Source organism: Lampris incognitus, chromosome 4, assembly GCF_029633865.1.
Source record: "Lampris incognitus isolate fLamInc1 chromosome 4, fLamInc1.hap2, whole genome shotgun sequence".
In the NCBI taxonomy this organism is placed as follows: domain Eukaryota; kingdom Metazoa; phylum Chordata; class Actinopteri; order Lampriformes; family Lampridae; genus Lampris; species Lampris incognitus.
The window spans coordinates 52746549-52764634 of NC_079214.1; the positions used below are offsets into that span (position 1 = coordinate 52746549).

The following is an 18086-nucleotide window of genomic DNA, read 5'->3' on the forward strand; positions in this document are numbered from 1 at the left end:
GGCATTGTGGGAATGAATCTGACGTCATTAAAAGAAAAAAATATAATTACCCCTAATTGTTTTCTCATTTCTCATTTTCGCAACGTTTCGTATGGGCGTCCGTAATGCGTTGCACTGTTAACAATATCTTAACATGTAGTTACATAACAGTAATTAGATAGACTAGAAAAGGCGTATGTTACGTGCTTCTCGTACAACTGAATGGGCAATAATCAGAATAAGAACGATACAGTGGTCATCCTCCAGTTATTTTGGTTGGGAAAAAAACTGCGGGGACATTTTTTTTTCTCTCTTCTGCTAAAGAAATGGATTCTCCTCTGGAAAGGTGGGGGCAGGGACGGAGCGCGATCCCGCGTAACATCGCGAGATCATAGCAAGGGTGCATCTCAATACTGTGCTGAGGTTACTTGTCGTTAATAGTGATACCTTTGCTTTACTTCACTTTTTTACGATAAAGTGATCGGATTTTTACCTCCCCCGGGAATATATATTCCCAGAAGACAGCGTATTCACCGTATTTTGCGGAAACATCTACGTGTACGCCCGTACGGACGACATCGTTTAAAAGGAGGAGGCAGCGGCTTTAAACAAATAAGTCGTATATAATTACCCAACATCCTTAGCAGTGAGCGAAGAAAAATGAAAACGGCCATGTCGTGGTAGCAATTTCTTCACCTGCGAAACGGGGGATATTTCATTACAAGTAGCTTTTCCACAGTAGCGGCATAAGTAGTAGCCTCGAGTTATTTGTACCTGCAGATACATTTTTAAGACGACGCATCACATTGAAGAGTTTGACCAAAACACGGGGTAAACATGAGTGGAGGTGGGACGCCTTACATTGGCAGCAAAATTAGCCTCACTTCGAAGGCCGAGATCCGATACGAGGGGATTCTGTACACCATCGACACTGAAAACTCCACCGTGGCTCTTGCCAAAGGTGAGCCGGGTCTACGTGTTTCCTCTACCATTTTTCACCGATGCAGTTGGGGACATTTTCTGTGCGCCCGACGAGAGAAACCCAGTTAGCGTCTTCGGCTAGGTGCGCTAGCTTTATTAGCCGACAGAGTGCACGCGCACATATTTCGTGTTCTTTGTTTACGTTCCGCTCAGAGTTGGCTCAGTGCTGCTGGTAGGGTGTCAGATGTGTCATCTGTGGCTGTTTTATTCATCGTTTGGCTCCCGTGTTGCTGTGCAGCACATTACTCTGCACAGCTTTTGGTAAACCGGTGTACTCTTTTGTGTATCCAGTGCGTCCGTCCATGACGCGTATCTGCTCAAGGATACCAGTGTAAGATGTGCAGTTAAACTGACGTGTCTCTCGTTGTGTCTGATGGGGCAACTCTGCACAGTTGGATTTCCATTATGTGTTGGCAATTGCGGATTATATATATATATTTTTTTAAATAATTTCAGGCTTTACGATAGCGTTCACTTGCGTGGATCAACACAGCGTCAAATTAGCGCAAAGTCAGGTTTCACACCACACCCAGAATGAACTATTATTTCTGAGAATTGATCGTTGTTTGTGCGCGTTGTCTGCCACAGTTCGCTCCTTTGGCACCGAAGACCGCCCTACCGACAGACCGGTCCCCCCCCGCGACGAAGTCTACGAGTACATCATCTTCCGAGGGAGTGATATCAAGGACCTGACAGTCTGTGAGCCCCCCAAAGCCACCAGCACCCTGCCTCAGGATCCTGCAATTGTTCAAGTAAGGATTTCCTGTTTGGACGGCCTTTTTCTGTGTCAAACCATTCCTGGTTTGCATTACATTGTATCACACTTTAACTTCTGAGTGTTCCAGGCTGGAAAAACCCTGTTCAAATTGGTTAAAAAAAATCATTTAAAATGTTCAGGACTTCACTTGAGTAAAATGCTTGGGTTGAGTCCTTTTCCTCTATACTCAAAGCAACACTTTGAGGGTCATAACTTAGTTTATACCAGAGATTCTCTCCAGATGGATCTGAATCCAGTAACTTGGTTATTACCAGAGTAGAGGCTTTGGTCTCTTGATATGTCACTAGAGAATATAGCATTTGGTTACTAAAACAGCCTTCCTGGAGCATCAGTCTCACTGATCCTCTAATGCCAACAAGCTTTAACAGTTGGTTTTTATATCTTCACCCACAAAACTACCATTTATTGTCAACAGACTATGCCACTGTTTGAACAGTGCCGCTACATGCTGTGTGACATCTGTATCAATTCCCTATAAGATGAAAGTATCATGGGTATGACTTAGATGAATTACATTTTAATTGACTGGATTATTTATCAAGCATTTTAGACTCTTTATATACCTGATGTCATAGTTTATTGATACTTTATCTCGTGAATGAACAATCTAATTACACACTTTGTATTTACACCTATATTTCATATGCATTAGAGCTGCACGATATTGGAAAAAACTCACATTGCAATATTTATTTTTCTGCGATATATATTGTGATATGAAAAAATAAAAATCCTCCCACAGTCTAAAGACATACAAGTCAGGTGAATTGACCGTACTAAATTGTCCCTAGGTGTGTGTGTGTGTGTGTGTGTGTGTGTGTGTGTGTGTGTGTGTGTGTGTGTGTGTGCCCTGTCATGGCCTGGCAGCCTATCCAGGGTGTCTCCCTGCCCGCTGCCCAATGACTGCTGGGATAGGCTCCATCATCTCCGCGACCCTGAGAGTAGGATAAGCGGTTCAGATAATGGATGGATGGACTTGAATAGCTCTATTTGAAAAGAATTACTCATTCTAGAATGATTGAAGTGATTTTGTAGGGGAGTTATTGGGAAACTGAAAAGTGAGCAGTGCCTTTTGGGAAGAGGAAGAAATGGAGTCGGACGACATGGAATGACGGTTGAGAATAGTCATGCTCAGATCAGCTCTGACGGCATCCAAATCGGCATATACACATAAATCATCCACCTGAACAAATTATTTTCTCCAATTTAGAGACCCAGCACCTGATCACACATTACCATTATTTCTCAGTGGGATATATGTAAGCAGGATGATATGGTAACATATTACACCATCCTGGGCTGTTCTGGTGGCGTCTGGACACTGCTTGGCATCCTTCTCATCATATTCTTCATATATTTTATAATTCTGTTACCCTTTTTCAATGTTGTATTCAGTAAATTGTGTAAACACAACATCCATTGCACATTCTCCGTCTTCGGAGAGAGATCCCTCTTCTGTTGCTCGCCCTGAGGTTTCTTCCTATTTTTTCTCCTTGTTAAAAGATTTTTTTTTTTTTTTTTTTTGGGAGTTGTATCCGATGCAAGGGTCTAAGGACAGGATGTTGTGTTGCTGTAAAAGCTCTTTGAGGCAAATTTGTAATTTGGGATATTGGGCTATACAAATAAAATTTACTTGACTTGGCCATGTTTGAAGTACCAGTTATGTGGCTATCATCTGCATACAGCGCTTCACAGCTGTTGCATATGACATACCCAGCACTTAACACGTCATGGTTAAGTATTTCACTAAATCACTCCCACATGGAACTTTTCTGCCCTTCCTTTTTTTTGTTTTTAAGTCTCCTTTTTTGATTTTCTCTGATCTTTTTTGCCTTCATTGCTGCTTAAGACAAATGGACGCTGCAGTTGGCGCAATGAGAGTCTAGTCTGCTAATTCGTGCCTGATGAAAAATTAAGCTTAAACTGTGTCCACATTTTAGAGAATGTAATTAATATTTTCCTCATTAATGACTTATTATTGACATATTGGGCGGCATGGTGGCCCAGTGGTTAGTGCTGTCACCTCACAGCAAGAAGGTCCTGGGTTCGGACCCCGGGGTTGTCCAACCTGGGGGGTCATCCCAGGTTGTCCTCTGTGTGGAGTTTGCATGTTCTCCCTATGTCTGCGGTGGGTTTTCTCCAGGTGCTCCGATTTCCCCCACCATCAAAAAGACATGCATGTTAGGGTTTATACTCCTGTCTATGCCCCTGATCGAGGCATGGCAAGACGAAATGGAGTTGGTCCCCACAGTTCGGATGGGTTAAATGCAGAGAAGAATTCCCCCATGGGGACTAATATAGTATATCAAAATAAAAAAATGATTTCACCGACCCACAACACATCTGCTATTACGCAGAATGTTAATTTAAATGACTCGGCCCGCCTGATCTGCAGACTAACCATGGTGCCCGTGGATATCACTGCAATCCGCGCATCCTAATGAGAAACCGATGAATGCGTCGATGTGTCATTTGTCCGAATGGAGAGAAATTGGAGTAAATTACACTACCGTTCAAAAGTTTGGGATCACATTGAAATGTCCATATTTTTGAAGGAAAAGCACTGTACTTTTCAATGAAGATAACTTTAAACTAGTCTTAACTTTAAAGAAATACACTCTATACATTGCTAATGTGGTAAATGACTATTCTAGCTGCAAATGTCTGGTTTTTGGTGCAATATCTACATAGGTGTATAGAGGCCCATTTCAAGCAACTATCACTCCAGTGTTCTAATGGTACAATGTGTTTGCTCATTGGCTCAGAAGGCTAATTGATGATTAGAAAACCCTTGTGCAATCATGTTCACACATCTGAAAACAGTTTAGCTCGTTACAGAAGCTACAAAACTGACCTTCCTTTGAGCAGATTGAGTTTCTGGAGCATCACATATGTGGGGTCAATTAAACGCTCAAAATGGCCAGAAAAAGAGAACTTTCATCTGAAACTCGACAGTCTATTCTTGTTCTTAGAAATGAAGGCTATTCCATGCGAGAAATTGCTAAGAAATTGAAGATTTCCTACACCGGTGTGTACTACTCCCTTCAGAGGACAGCACAAACAGGCTCTAACCAGAGTAGAAAAAGAAGTGGGAGGCCGCGTTGCACAACTGAGCAAGAAGATAAGTACATTAGAGTCTCTAGTTTGAGAAACAGACGCCTCACAGGTCCCCAACTGGCATCTTCATTAAATAGTACCCGCAAAACACCAGTGTCAACATCTACAGTGAAGAGGCGGCTGCGGGATTCTGGGCTTCAGGGCAGAGTGGCAAAGAAAAAGCCATATCTGAGACTGACCAATAAAAGAAAAAGATTAAGATGGGCAAAAGAACACAGACATTTGACAGAGGAAGACTGGAAAAAAGTGTTGTGGACGGATGAATCCAAGTTTGAGGTGTTTGGATCACAAAGAAGAACGTTTGTGAGACGCAGAACAAATGAAAAGATGCTGGAAGAATGCCTGACGCCATCTGTTAAGCATGGTGGAGGTAATGTGATGGTCTGGGGTTGCTTTGGTGCTGGTAAGGTGGGAGATTTGTACAGGGTAAGAGGGATTCTGAATAAGGAAGGCTATCACTCCATTTTGCAACGCCATGCCATACCCAGTGGACAGCGCTTGATTGGAGCCAATTTCATCCTACAACAGGACAATGACCCTAAACACACCTCCAAATTGTGCAAGAACTATTTAGAGCAGAAGCAGGCAGCTGGTATTCTATCGGTAATGGAGTGGCCAGCGCAGTCACCAGATCTGAACCCCATTGAGTTGTTGTGGGAGCAGCTTGACCGTATGGTACGCAAGAAGTGCCCATCCAACCAATCCAACTTGTGGGAGCTGCTTCTGGAAGCGTGGGGTGCAATTTCTCCAGATTACCTCAACAAATTAACAGCTAGAATGCCAAAGGTCTGCAATGCTGTAATTGCTGCAAATGGAGGATTCTTTGACGAAAGCAAAGTTTGATGTAAAAAAAATCTTATTTCAAATACAAATCATTATTTCTAACCTTGTCAATGTCTTGACTCTATTTTCTATTCATTTCACAACATATGGTGGTGAATAAGTGTGACTTTTCATGGAAAACACAAAATTGTTTGGGTGATCCCAAACTTTTGAACGGTAGTGTATATCAGACACACTTCTCTTGTAAATTAGTCATGGAAAATGAGAACCATGCAGGTTTTCCTTTTGTATCAAGCAGCAACAAGTTGTAGCATGAGTTGTTTGAGTTAATTTGCTTTACTTCACATTGCACGTCTTGCGATATGACTATTGCGCATGCACACATTGGGATTACGATGCTGAAACGATATACCGTGCAGTCCTAATATGCATTCTGGTTGTCTGCACTGTGTTCACAATCTTATTCGACCATATGCAAAGAAAAGTGGGTTTGCAATATGGGAAATCTGTCTATTGTCATCAAAACCAATATTCAAACAATATAAAAGTACATGTAATTGTTGTGTCATTTTTGATATCTCGAAGACAACCAAAATGACAAGTCATTTTGCTGCAATTGTGTTTGCGAATGCTGTGAATGTTACTCCTGTGGCTTCTTTACTGTTGTTTGAGTTGTTCATTCCAGATTCAGGTGAGTCTGAGTAAGCTACTTGGCAGCCCTCAACATAAACTGCAATATGTGAAACTACTGGTTGTGGGTAGGGCTGTCACAATTATTACATAATCGCCTGATGCGATTATTTGACCTGACCGCAATCATTTTGCATAATCATTAGAATAGTTTCCATTCATCGGTTAAAAAACGGCTGGATGAAACTAGCAGCAATGTTGTATTTCCATCACTATTTCCACGTTGTTTTCCACCGTTTGTTGTTTGACTGGCGCTTTTTTAACGACATCATTTTGTTGCGCCCCTGGCACGAATGTTGAATTAACACCAACAAACTGTTTATCTTCAGATGCTTATTCTATAATATTCGATGGCTGCATTTCGACGAGCATCTGTTGACATTAACGTCATGGGACATAGTTGCAAAGCCAAACACCACAGCACCAAAAAAGACAATTAAATCGTTAATCATGATTATTTGTATGACAATTAATCACCAGCTAAAATTTCACAGTCGTGACAGCCCTAGTTGTGGGATGATATTTCAATCCCTGAGCAATACCATCTCTCCAATGCAAGCATGCCGTACATATTTCATTTGAACTACTTGTTGTTTCTGGGTAAGATCTGATCACAGTGCAAGCCAGATTACCTACAGAGGTGGTCTGGCAAATCTATTCATGTTATGATCACAGTGCATGCTGAGTGTCTTTACACCTTGCATTTAATAAAAAAGATTCCGAATTCATTTAACATGCATGTGTTGATAAGGTCTTCAAATTGTGCTCTGTGTGTTGATCATTCTAGTCCTCTATTGGATCCACCAATGCTGCAGCCGCAACGTCATTCCAGTCTGCGGGGTCCTATGCACCATTTAGCAGGGCCGCTGTCCCATCTTACAGCCAGTTTGGTTCAACCCCCATGGCACCTCAGCAGTTTGGGGCTGTTGGAGGAGGTAATTAGTGGCTGTTGCCTGAACCATGTGTCTTTCATCTATGTGTGTTTACTCAAACTATTTGAGGAGACTCAAATCTGGTTGATGCATTAGTCTTATAAAGAAGCCAGAACTGTGAAGCCAAATATGAAGATTTAAATAAAAACTTTTAATAAGGCCACTATGATCATTTAAAGTCCCCCTCCAATGATGTGTTAGAGGACACAAGAGGAGTGTGGGTGGGTGGGGATTAGGGTGTAGGAGACTAATACAGAGTGATTCCACTTCAAAGGCAATTTTGAAATAACAACAGCCATTTTTAAATGGGCACCTCTGTATAGCTGTTTGTTTTTCCTGGTGTACACAGTAGGGGTTTAATGGTACACGTATTCGTACCGAAAATGTTTGGTATGGGTCTTTCGGTTCAGCAGGCATGTGTACCAAACGAATACAGCGTTGTGTTAACCACTGCACGTGCGGAATCGTTTTGTGTGCAGAATTTAATTGAAAACTCCCAAGTTTCCATCTTAGCAACTTTCACAAAGGGCCGGATGTTGTACATTCAGCCACTCCACTAAGCATGCGCACGCTCACGCACGCCACAAAGAGATTGCCGGTAATTTAGCACAGTGCAGCCTTGTAGTTATGGCGAATGCAAATAAACCAGAGCTTGAAAATCCAATACAGTAAATTTTCTAAATGCTGCACCATAATGAATGTTTATTATATTTTTCCCATGGCACTGCGCAACTGCTGCCATTGGCTATGCATTGCAAATTGTGGTCACTCACTCACGCATGGACAACCTGAGAGGAACGTTTAGTAGGATGCGCTGGCAACTTGCGTCAGGTGTGCAGTGGGTCTGGAAGGTGTCCTACTTGTTTATTTATTTGAGAGAATATTTATGTTACACAGTCCTAATGTGAAGCTGAAAGCTGCTCATGTAAACCAGTACAGTTCAAGTACAGTTAATTTTCTAAATGCTGCATCTTAATGGATATTTTATTATATTTTTTCAATTTATGAAATATTTATTTTGATTTACTTTTAAATACATTTTTCTTTTTTTATAAGTAGGTTGCAGCCAGTTGCAGCAGTATTGACACTTAACTTTATTTAAGAAAGACAGAGCCATACCCTAGTTTGTTCACTAAAACCACTGGTTGTTAATAAAAGACAAAAAGCCATTTTATGTTTTGTTTCTTTTCCCCTCGCTGTACCGAAAACATACCGAACCATGACTTCAAAACTGAGGTACCTACCAAACCATAATTTTTGTGTACCGTTACACCCCTAGTACACAGGCAGTTATACTTGTTTTATACACTTTTGTGAGGGGCTGTTTAAAGGTCACGTGGAAGCATTAAGGATATTATCCATTAGAGCTTTTCTGACTTTTCTTTACTCTCAGCACATGCTAGTCCAAAATCAGACCCTCTAAAGAAGAGTCCCACTCTGGAGCAGGCAGTGCAGACTACCCCGTCAGCTGCCCTTGCTCCACCTGTCACTGTCGGACAAAGGAGTTCAGTGGCTGGAGTAGCCTCGAGGCCTACCACCACTACTGGTGGAAGCCAGAAGCCCCCAGACCTTGAGCAGAGAAAAGGTGAGTATCTTTGACAAGATGATACTATTTTGTAACATCTTAAACACCTGCACCTACTTTTTCCACATCTGTTATTAAAATACAATCCATCCTACCAACACGGGGCTCGCTAGATCGCATCCCCGTGTTACCTCGGGTGTCCCTACAGACACAATTGGCCGTGTCTGCGGGTGGGAAGCCGGATGTGGGTATGTGTCCTTGCCGCTGCACTAGCGCCTCCTCTGGTCGGTCGGGGTGCCTGTTCGGGGGGGAGGAGGAACTGGGGGCAATAGTGTGATCCTCCCACGCGCTACATCTTCCTGGTGAAACTCCTCACTGTCTGGTGGAAAGAAGCGGCTGGTGACTTCACATGTATTGGAGGAGACGTGGTAGTCTGCAGCCCTCCCCGGATCGGCAGAGGGGGTGGAGCAGCAACCGGGACAGCTCGGAAGAGTGGGGTAATTAGCCGGCTACAATAGGGGAGAAAAGGGGGAGGATACAATCCAGATAGCTTACATGGATGAGGAAACACAGAAATGAATGCACTGAGCACACAGCACCCCTGCAATCACTATGTGATCATATCTGCTACCCTCCTACAGGTGTAATCTGGCTCTCATTAAGATTGTATCTCAGATTCAGCCAGGTGTAAATAAAATCTATAGTGTGCTTGCATTAATGAGAGCGCACCACCATGGGGATGGAATTGTAAACCCCACAGACAATCAAATTTATTGCGGGTCATTCTAAAATTTGCAGTCTACTCAGACTCCTCAATTCGGGCACGAACCACCACCACTAGTCCTTTCACCTTTCCTCATTCAGTCAATGACCGTCTGTAGTAACATTCTAGCAGCCAGCCAGGTGTGTACCATGTAGGTTCTGGCCTGATCACAGCATCCTAGGTTCAAATCTGGTCATACAACCTCTGTGTGCATGTCTACCAACCACTCTCTTCTCCCTATGTTTTCTCTCTATACCTACTGTCTTTGTGAATGAAGGGGGAAAAAATGCCAAAGATATATCTATGAAAAAAATTAGCAGCTGCAAACTCACCTGCAGCCAAAGGACTTGTAATTTCTATTACCTCTGACTAGACACGAAAAAGGTAATGCACCGTGCTTGTTTTTAATGACATAAGATGAATTTGCCAACTTCATACCTACATGTCTGTAGTATGAAGGTGCATGCTAAAAATATAATACTATCACCATGCGAATACAATCTAGATGATGAGAACACATAAATAACAGGTACAAACGGCGAGCGGGACATGATCTGATTTGTTATCTAGACAACTGATATGGCTACAAATCTCATGTTAATAATAACCAGTGTAATGCAGGCAGCATTTTGCCTTTGACACAAAATGCATGCTCGCTTAATGCATTTTTATCAGTGGTTATCGGATGGTGTATTAATCCATAATTTGTAATTTGGATGCTTGAATTGCTTAGTATGGCTCTTCAGAGTGCATTACCACTTTCTTTCTGTGGTAGCTATGACGTGTTTGTAAATTCTGTTGGGTTTTTGTTGGTTTTATTTGTTTGATTTCCTATGTAGGCCCTGAGCTTCACAAAGGGCCTCAACCAGATAATGAGCATATCTCTGAAACCCGGGACTTCAGCAGGCGCCAAGCTTGTAAGTTTTTTACAAACCCTGTTTTGATGTCCAAGGAAATATGCACACAGTACGAAATTTATATAAACCACCTTAGCAGTCACAAGGTTAGGAAAGTCTAAATTTAAGTTTTTACATGGTGAAGATTTTCACACAAAGATGTGTGTTTTGAACTGCAACCTGTTTGTGACTCAGTAATTGAAAGTACAAATAATCCCATCCTAAAAATGGTGTGATTTTGTTGTTCGGGGGTCATATGGCAGGTAATGAGAGTATTACTTTGGAAAGGAAAAAAAAGATAACCTTTTTAGTGAAAGTCTTATTTTCCATGTGGTGGATATCTTGGTTTGTAATAAAACCTGTCATATACTCTGTGACCAATTTATTAGGTATTTCTAGCTATTATAGGCAAGACCCTCTGTTGCCTCTGCCCCCCTAGTACTCGGGTAGGGGGGCAGGGGTTACTCTTTCAAGGGCAGGTGCACTTTATAAAGTGACCATTGACTGCATTTATTTGTTGTCAATGAGTTTCTCTGGTGTTCTTTCATTTTCTTTCATCTGTCTTCTCAAACTTTCATGTTGCCTTTCATCACACGCCTAGTTATTTATTAAATCTGACATTGTCCCCAGTAAAACACTTGCTTATTCCCTTCCCCAGCAAATGCTCCATGTGCCCGTCGGAGCCGTGGAGGAGGTAGCCGCGGCAGGGGAAGATTCAACATGCGCAGGGATGGCCCGATGAAGTTTGAGGAGGACTTTGATTTCGAGAGTGCCAATGCCCAGTTCAACAAAGACGAGATTGACAAAGAGTTCCAGAGCAAGCTGAAATTGAAAGGTACCCCTCCAAAATGTTCTGTTTGCACGCTGAAGTGCAAATAGTGGCTGAATGGTCAGCACCCTTGGGCTGTGGTTGATGGGCCTGTGGGATTATTCTGCATTCGTAGTGTTTCACATTTTCTCATATAACTGGTTATTTATGGAGGCCATGCCAGTGCCATTGTGACTTCAGGTAAAGACATTTGGTTTATTTTTTTGACAGATTAGGGGTTGCATTAATTTAAGGATTTTCAATCCTTTACTAAATTTCAAAAGTGTTGATGTATAATTCCAAATGCCATTCATCATTTTGACAGCATCAGCATTAGGAGTTGACTTTGTGGGATTTTTGAGAAAATGCTGACTTATATTCTGGATACACTGAAGTAGAGCGAATATCACACAGTGGAACTTAGTTTTCTGATTCAAAAATGGTATACAAGAAAACATCTGTGTTAAAACATCCCGTCAAAACAGCCTGCATGGTAGACAATTATTTTGCTGTCTGTGTCAAGTAGGCTACTAGCATTTTAAAAAGCACTCTCACTTGCTGACCGGTACAAATGAGGATCCATTCGGAATAAATTGCTATTTTTTCAATCTTTAGCATTTTTTTTTTTAAACACAGCCCTAGGAAGACAGCGCTGGCGTTATGCATTATAATCCACACATTCACAAGAGCGGCAAAAATTTTATCTTTAAATATGAAAACAAATGACAGGTAAAATATAGGGCAGAATTTTTATAACCCCTTCCCTCACAGTTACTGATCATAATTAATTATAGCAAATCTCCCGTGCTGACTTTTCACCCAGACAAAACATTTTCTAACGTTTTTTTTTTCTTTTTTTTTTTTTCAACAGATTTTGACTTTTGGTTTGAGCAGCTTCAGCCTCTACTTACAACATCTACACAACACAAGCATCATTGTGTAATATCCCGCTAAAAATCTGCTTGTTAGACATTATATGGCCATAATATGACCACAGTATAGGCTGCATAAAATGCGGGTCAAAAACGTGAAAGTGGTTGCAAAACAAATGGTAAAAATCAATGAGACTGAATTGAAAGTTGAGGAAATGGAGACACAATAACCACAACAAAACATTGTTCTACTGGAGCTTTGTATTGAAAAAAAAAATAATAATAATGGTGGGTCTCCGAAGTGGAGATGTTTGTTGAAAACAAGGGCATTATTAGGGCTGCACGATATATAGTTTCAGCATCGTCATCGCGATGTGTGCATGAACAATATTCACATAGTGGGACGTGCAATATGAAGTAAGGCAAATTAACTTGAACACCTCATGCTACAACTTTTTGCCACTTGATACAAAAGGAAAACGGACTAGGACTAGACTGTCAGCGCCAATTGCAATGCCCATTTGTGTTAAGCAGCAATGGGGGCAAAAAAGATCTGAGAGAAAATTAAAAAAGGAGAATTAAAAACAAAACCATGACGAGTCAAGTGCTGAGTATGTCATATGCAACAACTGCGAAGTGCTGTATGATAGCCACAAATCTGGTACCTCAAACATGGTGTAATATGTTAACATATCATCATATATCCCACTGAGAAATAATGGTGATGTGTGATTAGGTGCGGGTCTCTAAATCGGAGAAACTAATTTACTCGGGTAGATGATTTACGCGTACATCTGGATTCGGATGACGTCAGAGCTGATCTGCACATCACAGTTCTCGGCCGTTGCTCCACGTCGTCTATATGGCTCCATCTCCTCTTCCCTTATGGATGGCAAAAACGGGCACTGCACACTTTTAACTATTTCCCAACAACTCCCCTACACAAAATAGCCCCAATCATTCTAGAGTGATTAATGCTTTACAAATAGAGCTATTCAAGTCAATCTGGTGAAAATTCTTGTATTTTTTTATATTGCAATACATATGACAGAAGAAAAAAAATCTGCGAGTTTTTTCCAATATCGTGCAGCCCAAGGCATTATGACTAAATAACTTAGAGTACAAAATAAAAATTAGCATCTTGATGTTCATCCCCCTAAGATGGATCATACCATATTTTTTCCTGCTATGACCTGCTTTAGGTTCTTTGGTAAAATATGCTCTTATAATCCTCATACCTTCTGAACACGTTAAATAAGGTTGTGTTTCTGCCAGACACCACTAAAATAAACATTACTACTGCTAAAGGTGAGCACGTGAACAGCACTGCATGAAAAGCAAATACTGAGTGCTGGGAGGAGACGTCCAATAGTGGTTTTTCTCTGCGATTAGGTTTTGAAGTGTCACAATACAATAAATGTTTCCAACTTTCTCTTTATTCATATTTTGATAATGCACATAACATTTCACACCTTCTTTTAACTTTATTGATTAATTTTTTTTATTAGTTTTTCATTTCTCCTTCATGGCAAAGTAGATCTAGCTTTTGTTTCCTCTGTGGTCCTGCACTTCCTTCATCCTTAATTGATGGTTTGAATGAAAAGGCCCCACTCAGACAGCAGACAAATCTAATCTTTAAAAACGACTATCCACGGTATTATTTGCAAGCAATCTGTCTGTGGTGGCAGCCGTATTCATTTGCTTGCGTGTCTTTGTGGGTTGCTATAGCAACGACACAAGCATGGGGATGGCGACATGCACAGCGCACAAGATGACATACGCAACAGAAGAGTAAGGTTTGTGCCATCTTTTGTGGTGCTGTCACTGTGAGGAGGGCTTCCTTCAGACCCCAGAGCAAAACGGTCCTCCTAGTCACACGAAAGTGAACCTTCCAATGAGAGAGGAGTATTCATCCGCCTCGTGAAGAAATGTTATGAATTTTTATTTTTCCTTCTTCCAATAAAACAGACGACAAACCAGAGAAGGCTCTGAATGGAGAGGAGAACGCTGACTCGGAGCATCAGGCTAATGATGGGACTGGTGAGGAGGAGGAGCCCGTGGTGACCTCCTGTTACTATGACAAGTCCAAATCCTTCTTTGATAACCTTTCCTGGGATGACGCACGGTATGTGTTTTAGCGTTTAAGTGCTCCCTGCCTTAGATTGGCTTGACACATCCTTAATACTCACTCCTTAGCATTGAATACTGTAGAAATTACCCTTTTTTTAAATGTATTTAAAGCATTTGCATTGTGCCTCTACGCCACTAAAAATTCTCCACCCGTTTTTGTCTTTTAAAGGAAAGCTGGTGAAAGAGGATTTACAAAGTAAGTTGCACACTTTTTCCCCACAGTAAAGCATTTTGGGTTTTTTTTTTAATGTTTATTGGTAGAGGGGAAAAAATTGGACCCTTAGTATTTTTTTTTTTGTTGCTAGAGAGCGACGGTCAACCCGGGCCGAGGAGAGGAGGATGAACGCTGAGACATTTGGTATCCCCCTGAGGCAGAACCGAGGAAGAGGAGGCTATCGCGGCCGTGGCGGTATGGGGCCCCGCGGTGGCCGAGGTCGTCCAATAAGCAGAGGCTCCTTTGGGCCACCCCGCGGGGCCCCACCCGGTTTCAGGGGTGGATTCAGAGGTGGCAGAGGAGGCCAGGAGTTCTCCGACTTCGAATACAGGGTAAATCATTTGGCTTCAAATCAGATATGTAGGAAATGTCAGTAGACACGTGTGGCTTGTAGTTGATACAAGCTAAAACTACTAAGTTGTAACACAATGGGCAGTTGCTTGCATGATGTCATTAAGCCATACATGGTGCTGTATTCTTAACATGTTTTGCTTTCTTCCAGAAGGATAACAAGGTGGCTGCGTAGTACAGCGGTGACGGATCCACAGAGAATTGTAGCCCCACATCAGGAAATATCTCCTTACGGAAGTTTTCTTTGGCCTCAACGTATTACACAGAAAAAAAAAATTGAAGACATTCTTATGAATCTGACATCAGCACCAGGGCTGACAACTTGTCTTCAGCAGGTGTGAGAGCGCCTCTTTCACCCCTCTCCTTTCTCTTGAATTTGAAAAGGTTTTTTTTTTTTCCCAAATGTCGAATTTTGTATATGGTCATCAGAAGGATGAGGATGTGTAAATATGTTACTTTGGTGGAATAGTTCAGTATTTTTGCATCTGTTCCTTTCTTACTGAAGTCATCTTTGATAATGTTTTGTTATGTGTAAAAGATGAATGCAAAAAGCCCACTGATACTGTGAGTGCACTGATCACAAGCTGTGATCGACAACTTTTTTACATATATATACATATATAAATTCAGAGATGAATTTTGGCACCCGAATCACCCTGTTAAGCTACAGTACGTTTTTTTTTCCCTATGCAGATCTACTTCTTTTGGTCACCAATTCAGTATTTTTTGCTCAGATGTTTGCAGAAGAAAATTCTTGTGTCATTGATGTCATTGCTCTTCAGTGTTTCATCTTATACTTTTTGGGGGGGGGTTGATGAATTTGCAAGTTAAAAGTGAAGCCATTTACACTAAATGATTGGTCATGCAGATTTTTTTTGTATAATGATAAATGGATCTGTAAGGTGGAAAATCACGACTGAAATTTTAATGGATGAATTTATATCTAGTTTATCTTTGAGCAATTTGCCTGTTAAAAAGATAGCTGCTTGACACCAGCCAACTCCTCTGTAGTTGTAGAAATATGCATTCTGTATTCAGGATACATTTTTGCCTCTGGAAAATCTTTTTGCCCCTAATAAATTACAAGTGTTTTTGCAATAATTTACTAGTAACAAAAGGCAAAATTGCAAGCTAATGAAGGCTATCAGCTGGGACAGATGTATTTGATCCAGATATGGGGTTTGCAAGTAATGTTTAGTGTGTCAATTTTTTCTGTCAGATGTAGTTAGGACTTGGTCTGTTATGTACTTGTCATGTTAGTACTTGACCTAAAGATGCATTAAGACACACTTTTTCAGTACCTCTCCAAAAATAACTTGTCGTCTAAAGGTAATTATTGCAAGCCCTTCTACCCTATCAAAATTGTGCTGTTTTATATATTTTTTTTTTCCACAAATGGGTGTGTTTACTCCAAAGCTTTGGCTCTGTTTTGCTACAGCAGGTTGGTTTGCTGGAAAAAGGATATGTTCCAAAATCTGTGAATACTGTCTAATGACAAATACACTTGGCTACAAATGGCAGCATTTCTCCAAACCACCTCTGTCCACCAAGCTTGGACTTGTATTTTCTCGCAACGTTGTTAATATAATTTTGTCTCTGGAGCAGTTCTCTTTTTATATGGATGTTAGTGAGCAAAGGGATAAGAATTAGATTTTCGGCCAGTAGAGGGGGATTGAGGGGTTTTGTTTTTGTTTAGTTTTTTGTTTTTTGTTTTTTTGTCATTTGCTCAATTTCTTTGTCAGTTCTTGAGGGAGTGCCTTCAGAGGGGTATATTTTTTATGGCTCTCCCTTTAACATATAAATGGCTTTTTTCAGAAATGTATTGATGGCACTACTTCAAGACCTGTATTCTAGATCCTCTTAAGTTGCTGTGGAACTCATTGAGCTAAGTTGACTTGGCTAGAAAATGTGTCGTTTGACCGGATATTGTACAGATGGCTGAACATTGCTTGACCACAGAATCTCACGATATCTAGGGTATAAATAACTTAATACCCAAGATAGAAGGCAGGCAGGATTGGGGGTTTTGCACTAGCCGGTGTAAGTACCTGAGTTAATTGGAGAATCCAAACAGTGCGTAATGTTTGAGCTACTTAAACTGACAGGTTTTCACGTGATTGTTACTCTTACCATCGCTGGAGATGTGAACCAGGTGTTGCTTTCTCATGGATATGTACAGCATGATGTGCTAATACGTGGGTTTCCCAAAGCAAGTTCGTTTTTACTCAAGACAAAGATAAAGAGTTGTTCAATAACTTGTTTCTCTTGTTTCTTTTTGAAACATCAGCACATTACTGATTTTATTCCTCAGTAGTGACATCCCAACCATTGACAACATTTCTATATTGTGCCCTAGATGTTGATTAGCAATTTTCAACATAACAATTGATGTATTATTTCTTGTTCATTACAGCTTAAACAGTAACCCCTCTCCTTAATGTAAGCTGTGCGCCGCCTCTTTACCTCCTTTAAACGTGCTCAGATAGGACATTTTGACCTAGCACAGACCAGAAAGCGGAAGTAGTTGGTTAGGATCAGGTTGTCTTAATTGGTTATTATTGTTTTTGGCTGGCCCCGTGATGGCCTGGCGGCCTGTCCGGGGTGTCTCCCTGCCTGCCGTCCAATGACTGCTGGGATAGGCTCCAGCGTCCCCGTGATCCTAAGAGCAGGATAAGTGGTTTGGATAATGGATGGCTGGACCGGCTGGTGGGCCAGCCCTACAAACGTGAATGTCCCTTATTGATTGTCTGACCGACTGATCATGTTTAGTGACTGACTGAGTGATCAGTTTGACACAATTGGGCCGCTGGATCAGGTGACCAACAACGTCCACTGAAGTTACACAATTGGTCAGCCTAGCACCGAGAGGCATGAGGGAGAACGCACAGTTAAAGCACCCTAGATAACTTCATCCATTATCGGAACCGCTTATCCTGCTCTCAGGGTCGCGTGGATGCTGGAGCCTTTTCCAACAGTCACTCTAACAAAACGCTCACTGGCGAATTACCCAAAGGATTGTGCGGCTTTTGCAGCCACTAAACCCGCACAAACAAGACAAAAAGAAACCGTGTAAATCTCGAAGCACCCATGAAGGTTGAAATGCACCCCTAACTGCGCTGCCAAGCAAATAGCGTCTCGATGCTATTTGTACGTGTTTAAATTGGGCTGCATCCAGCTGCAAAACTTTATATGAGGGTGTGTGTGCTATAATATCATTAGCACCGATATCTTTTGGGAATGGGACCTTGAGACGGGGCAGATAGCGGT

At 41.4% G+C, this 18086-nt stretch overlaps 1 protein-coding gene across 2 annotated transcripts; it reads left to right on the forward strand.

Moving 5' to 3' along the window:
* The first annotated feature begins 462 nt into the window (after window positions 1-462).
* Window positions 463-17067, forward strand: lsm14ab (LSM14A mRNA processing body assembly factor b). 2 transcript variants are annotated; one of them, XM_056278229.1, is made up of 10 exons: window positions 463-940; window positions 1549-1712; window positions 7116-7263; window positions 8654-8845; window positions 10388-10465; window positions 11103-11279; window positions 14093-14249; window positions 14424-14450; window positions 14560-14800; window positions 14971-17067. In XM_056278229.1, exons 1-10 carry the CDS (start codon window positions 817-819, stop codon window positions 14992-14994), a joined length of 1332 nt encoding a protein of 443 aa, XP_056134204.1. In that variant the 5' UTR covers window positions 463-816; the 3' UTR covers window positions 14995-17067. The 2 variants fall into 2 exon arrangements, with proteins under 2 accessions (XP_056134204.1, XP_056134205.1); XM_056278230.1 differs by having other exon boundaries at window positions 14974-17067.
* Window positions 17068-18086: the final 1019 nt, after the last annotated feature.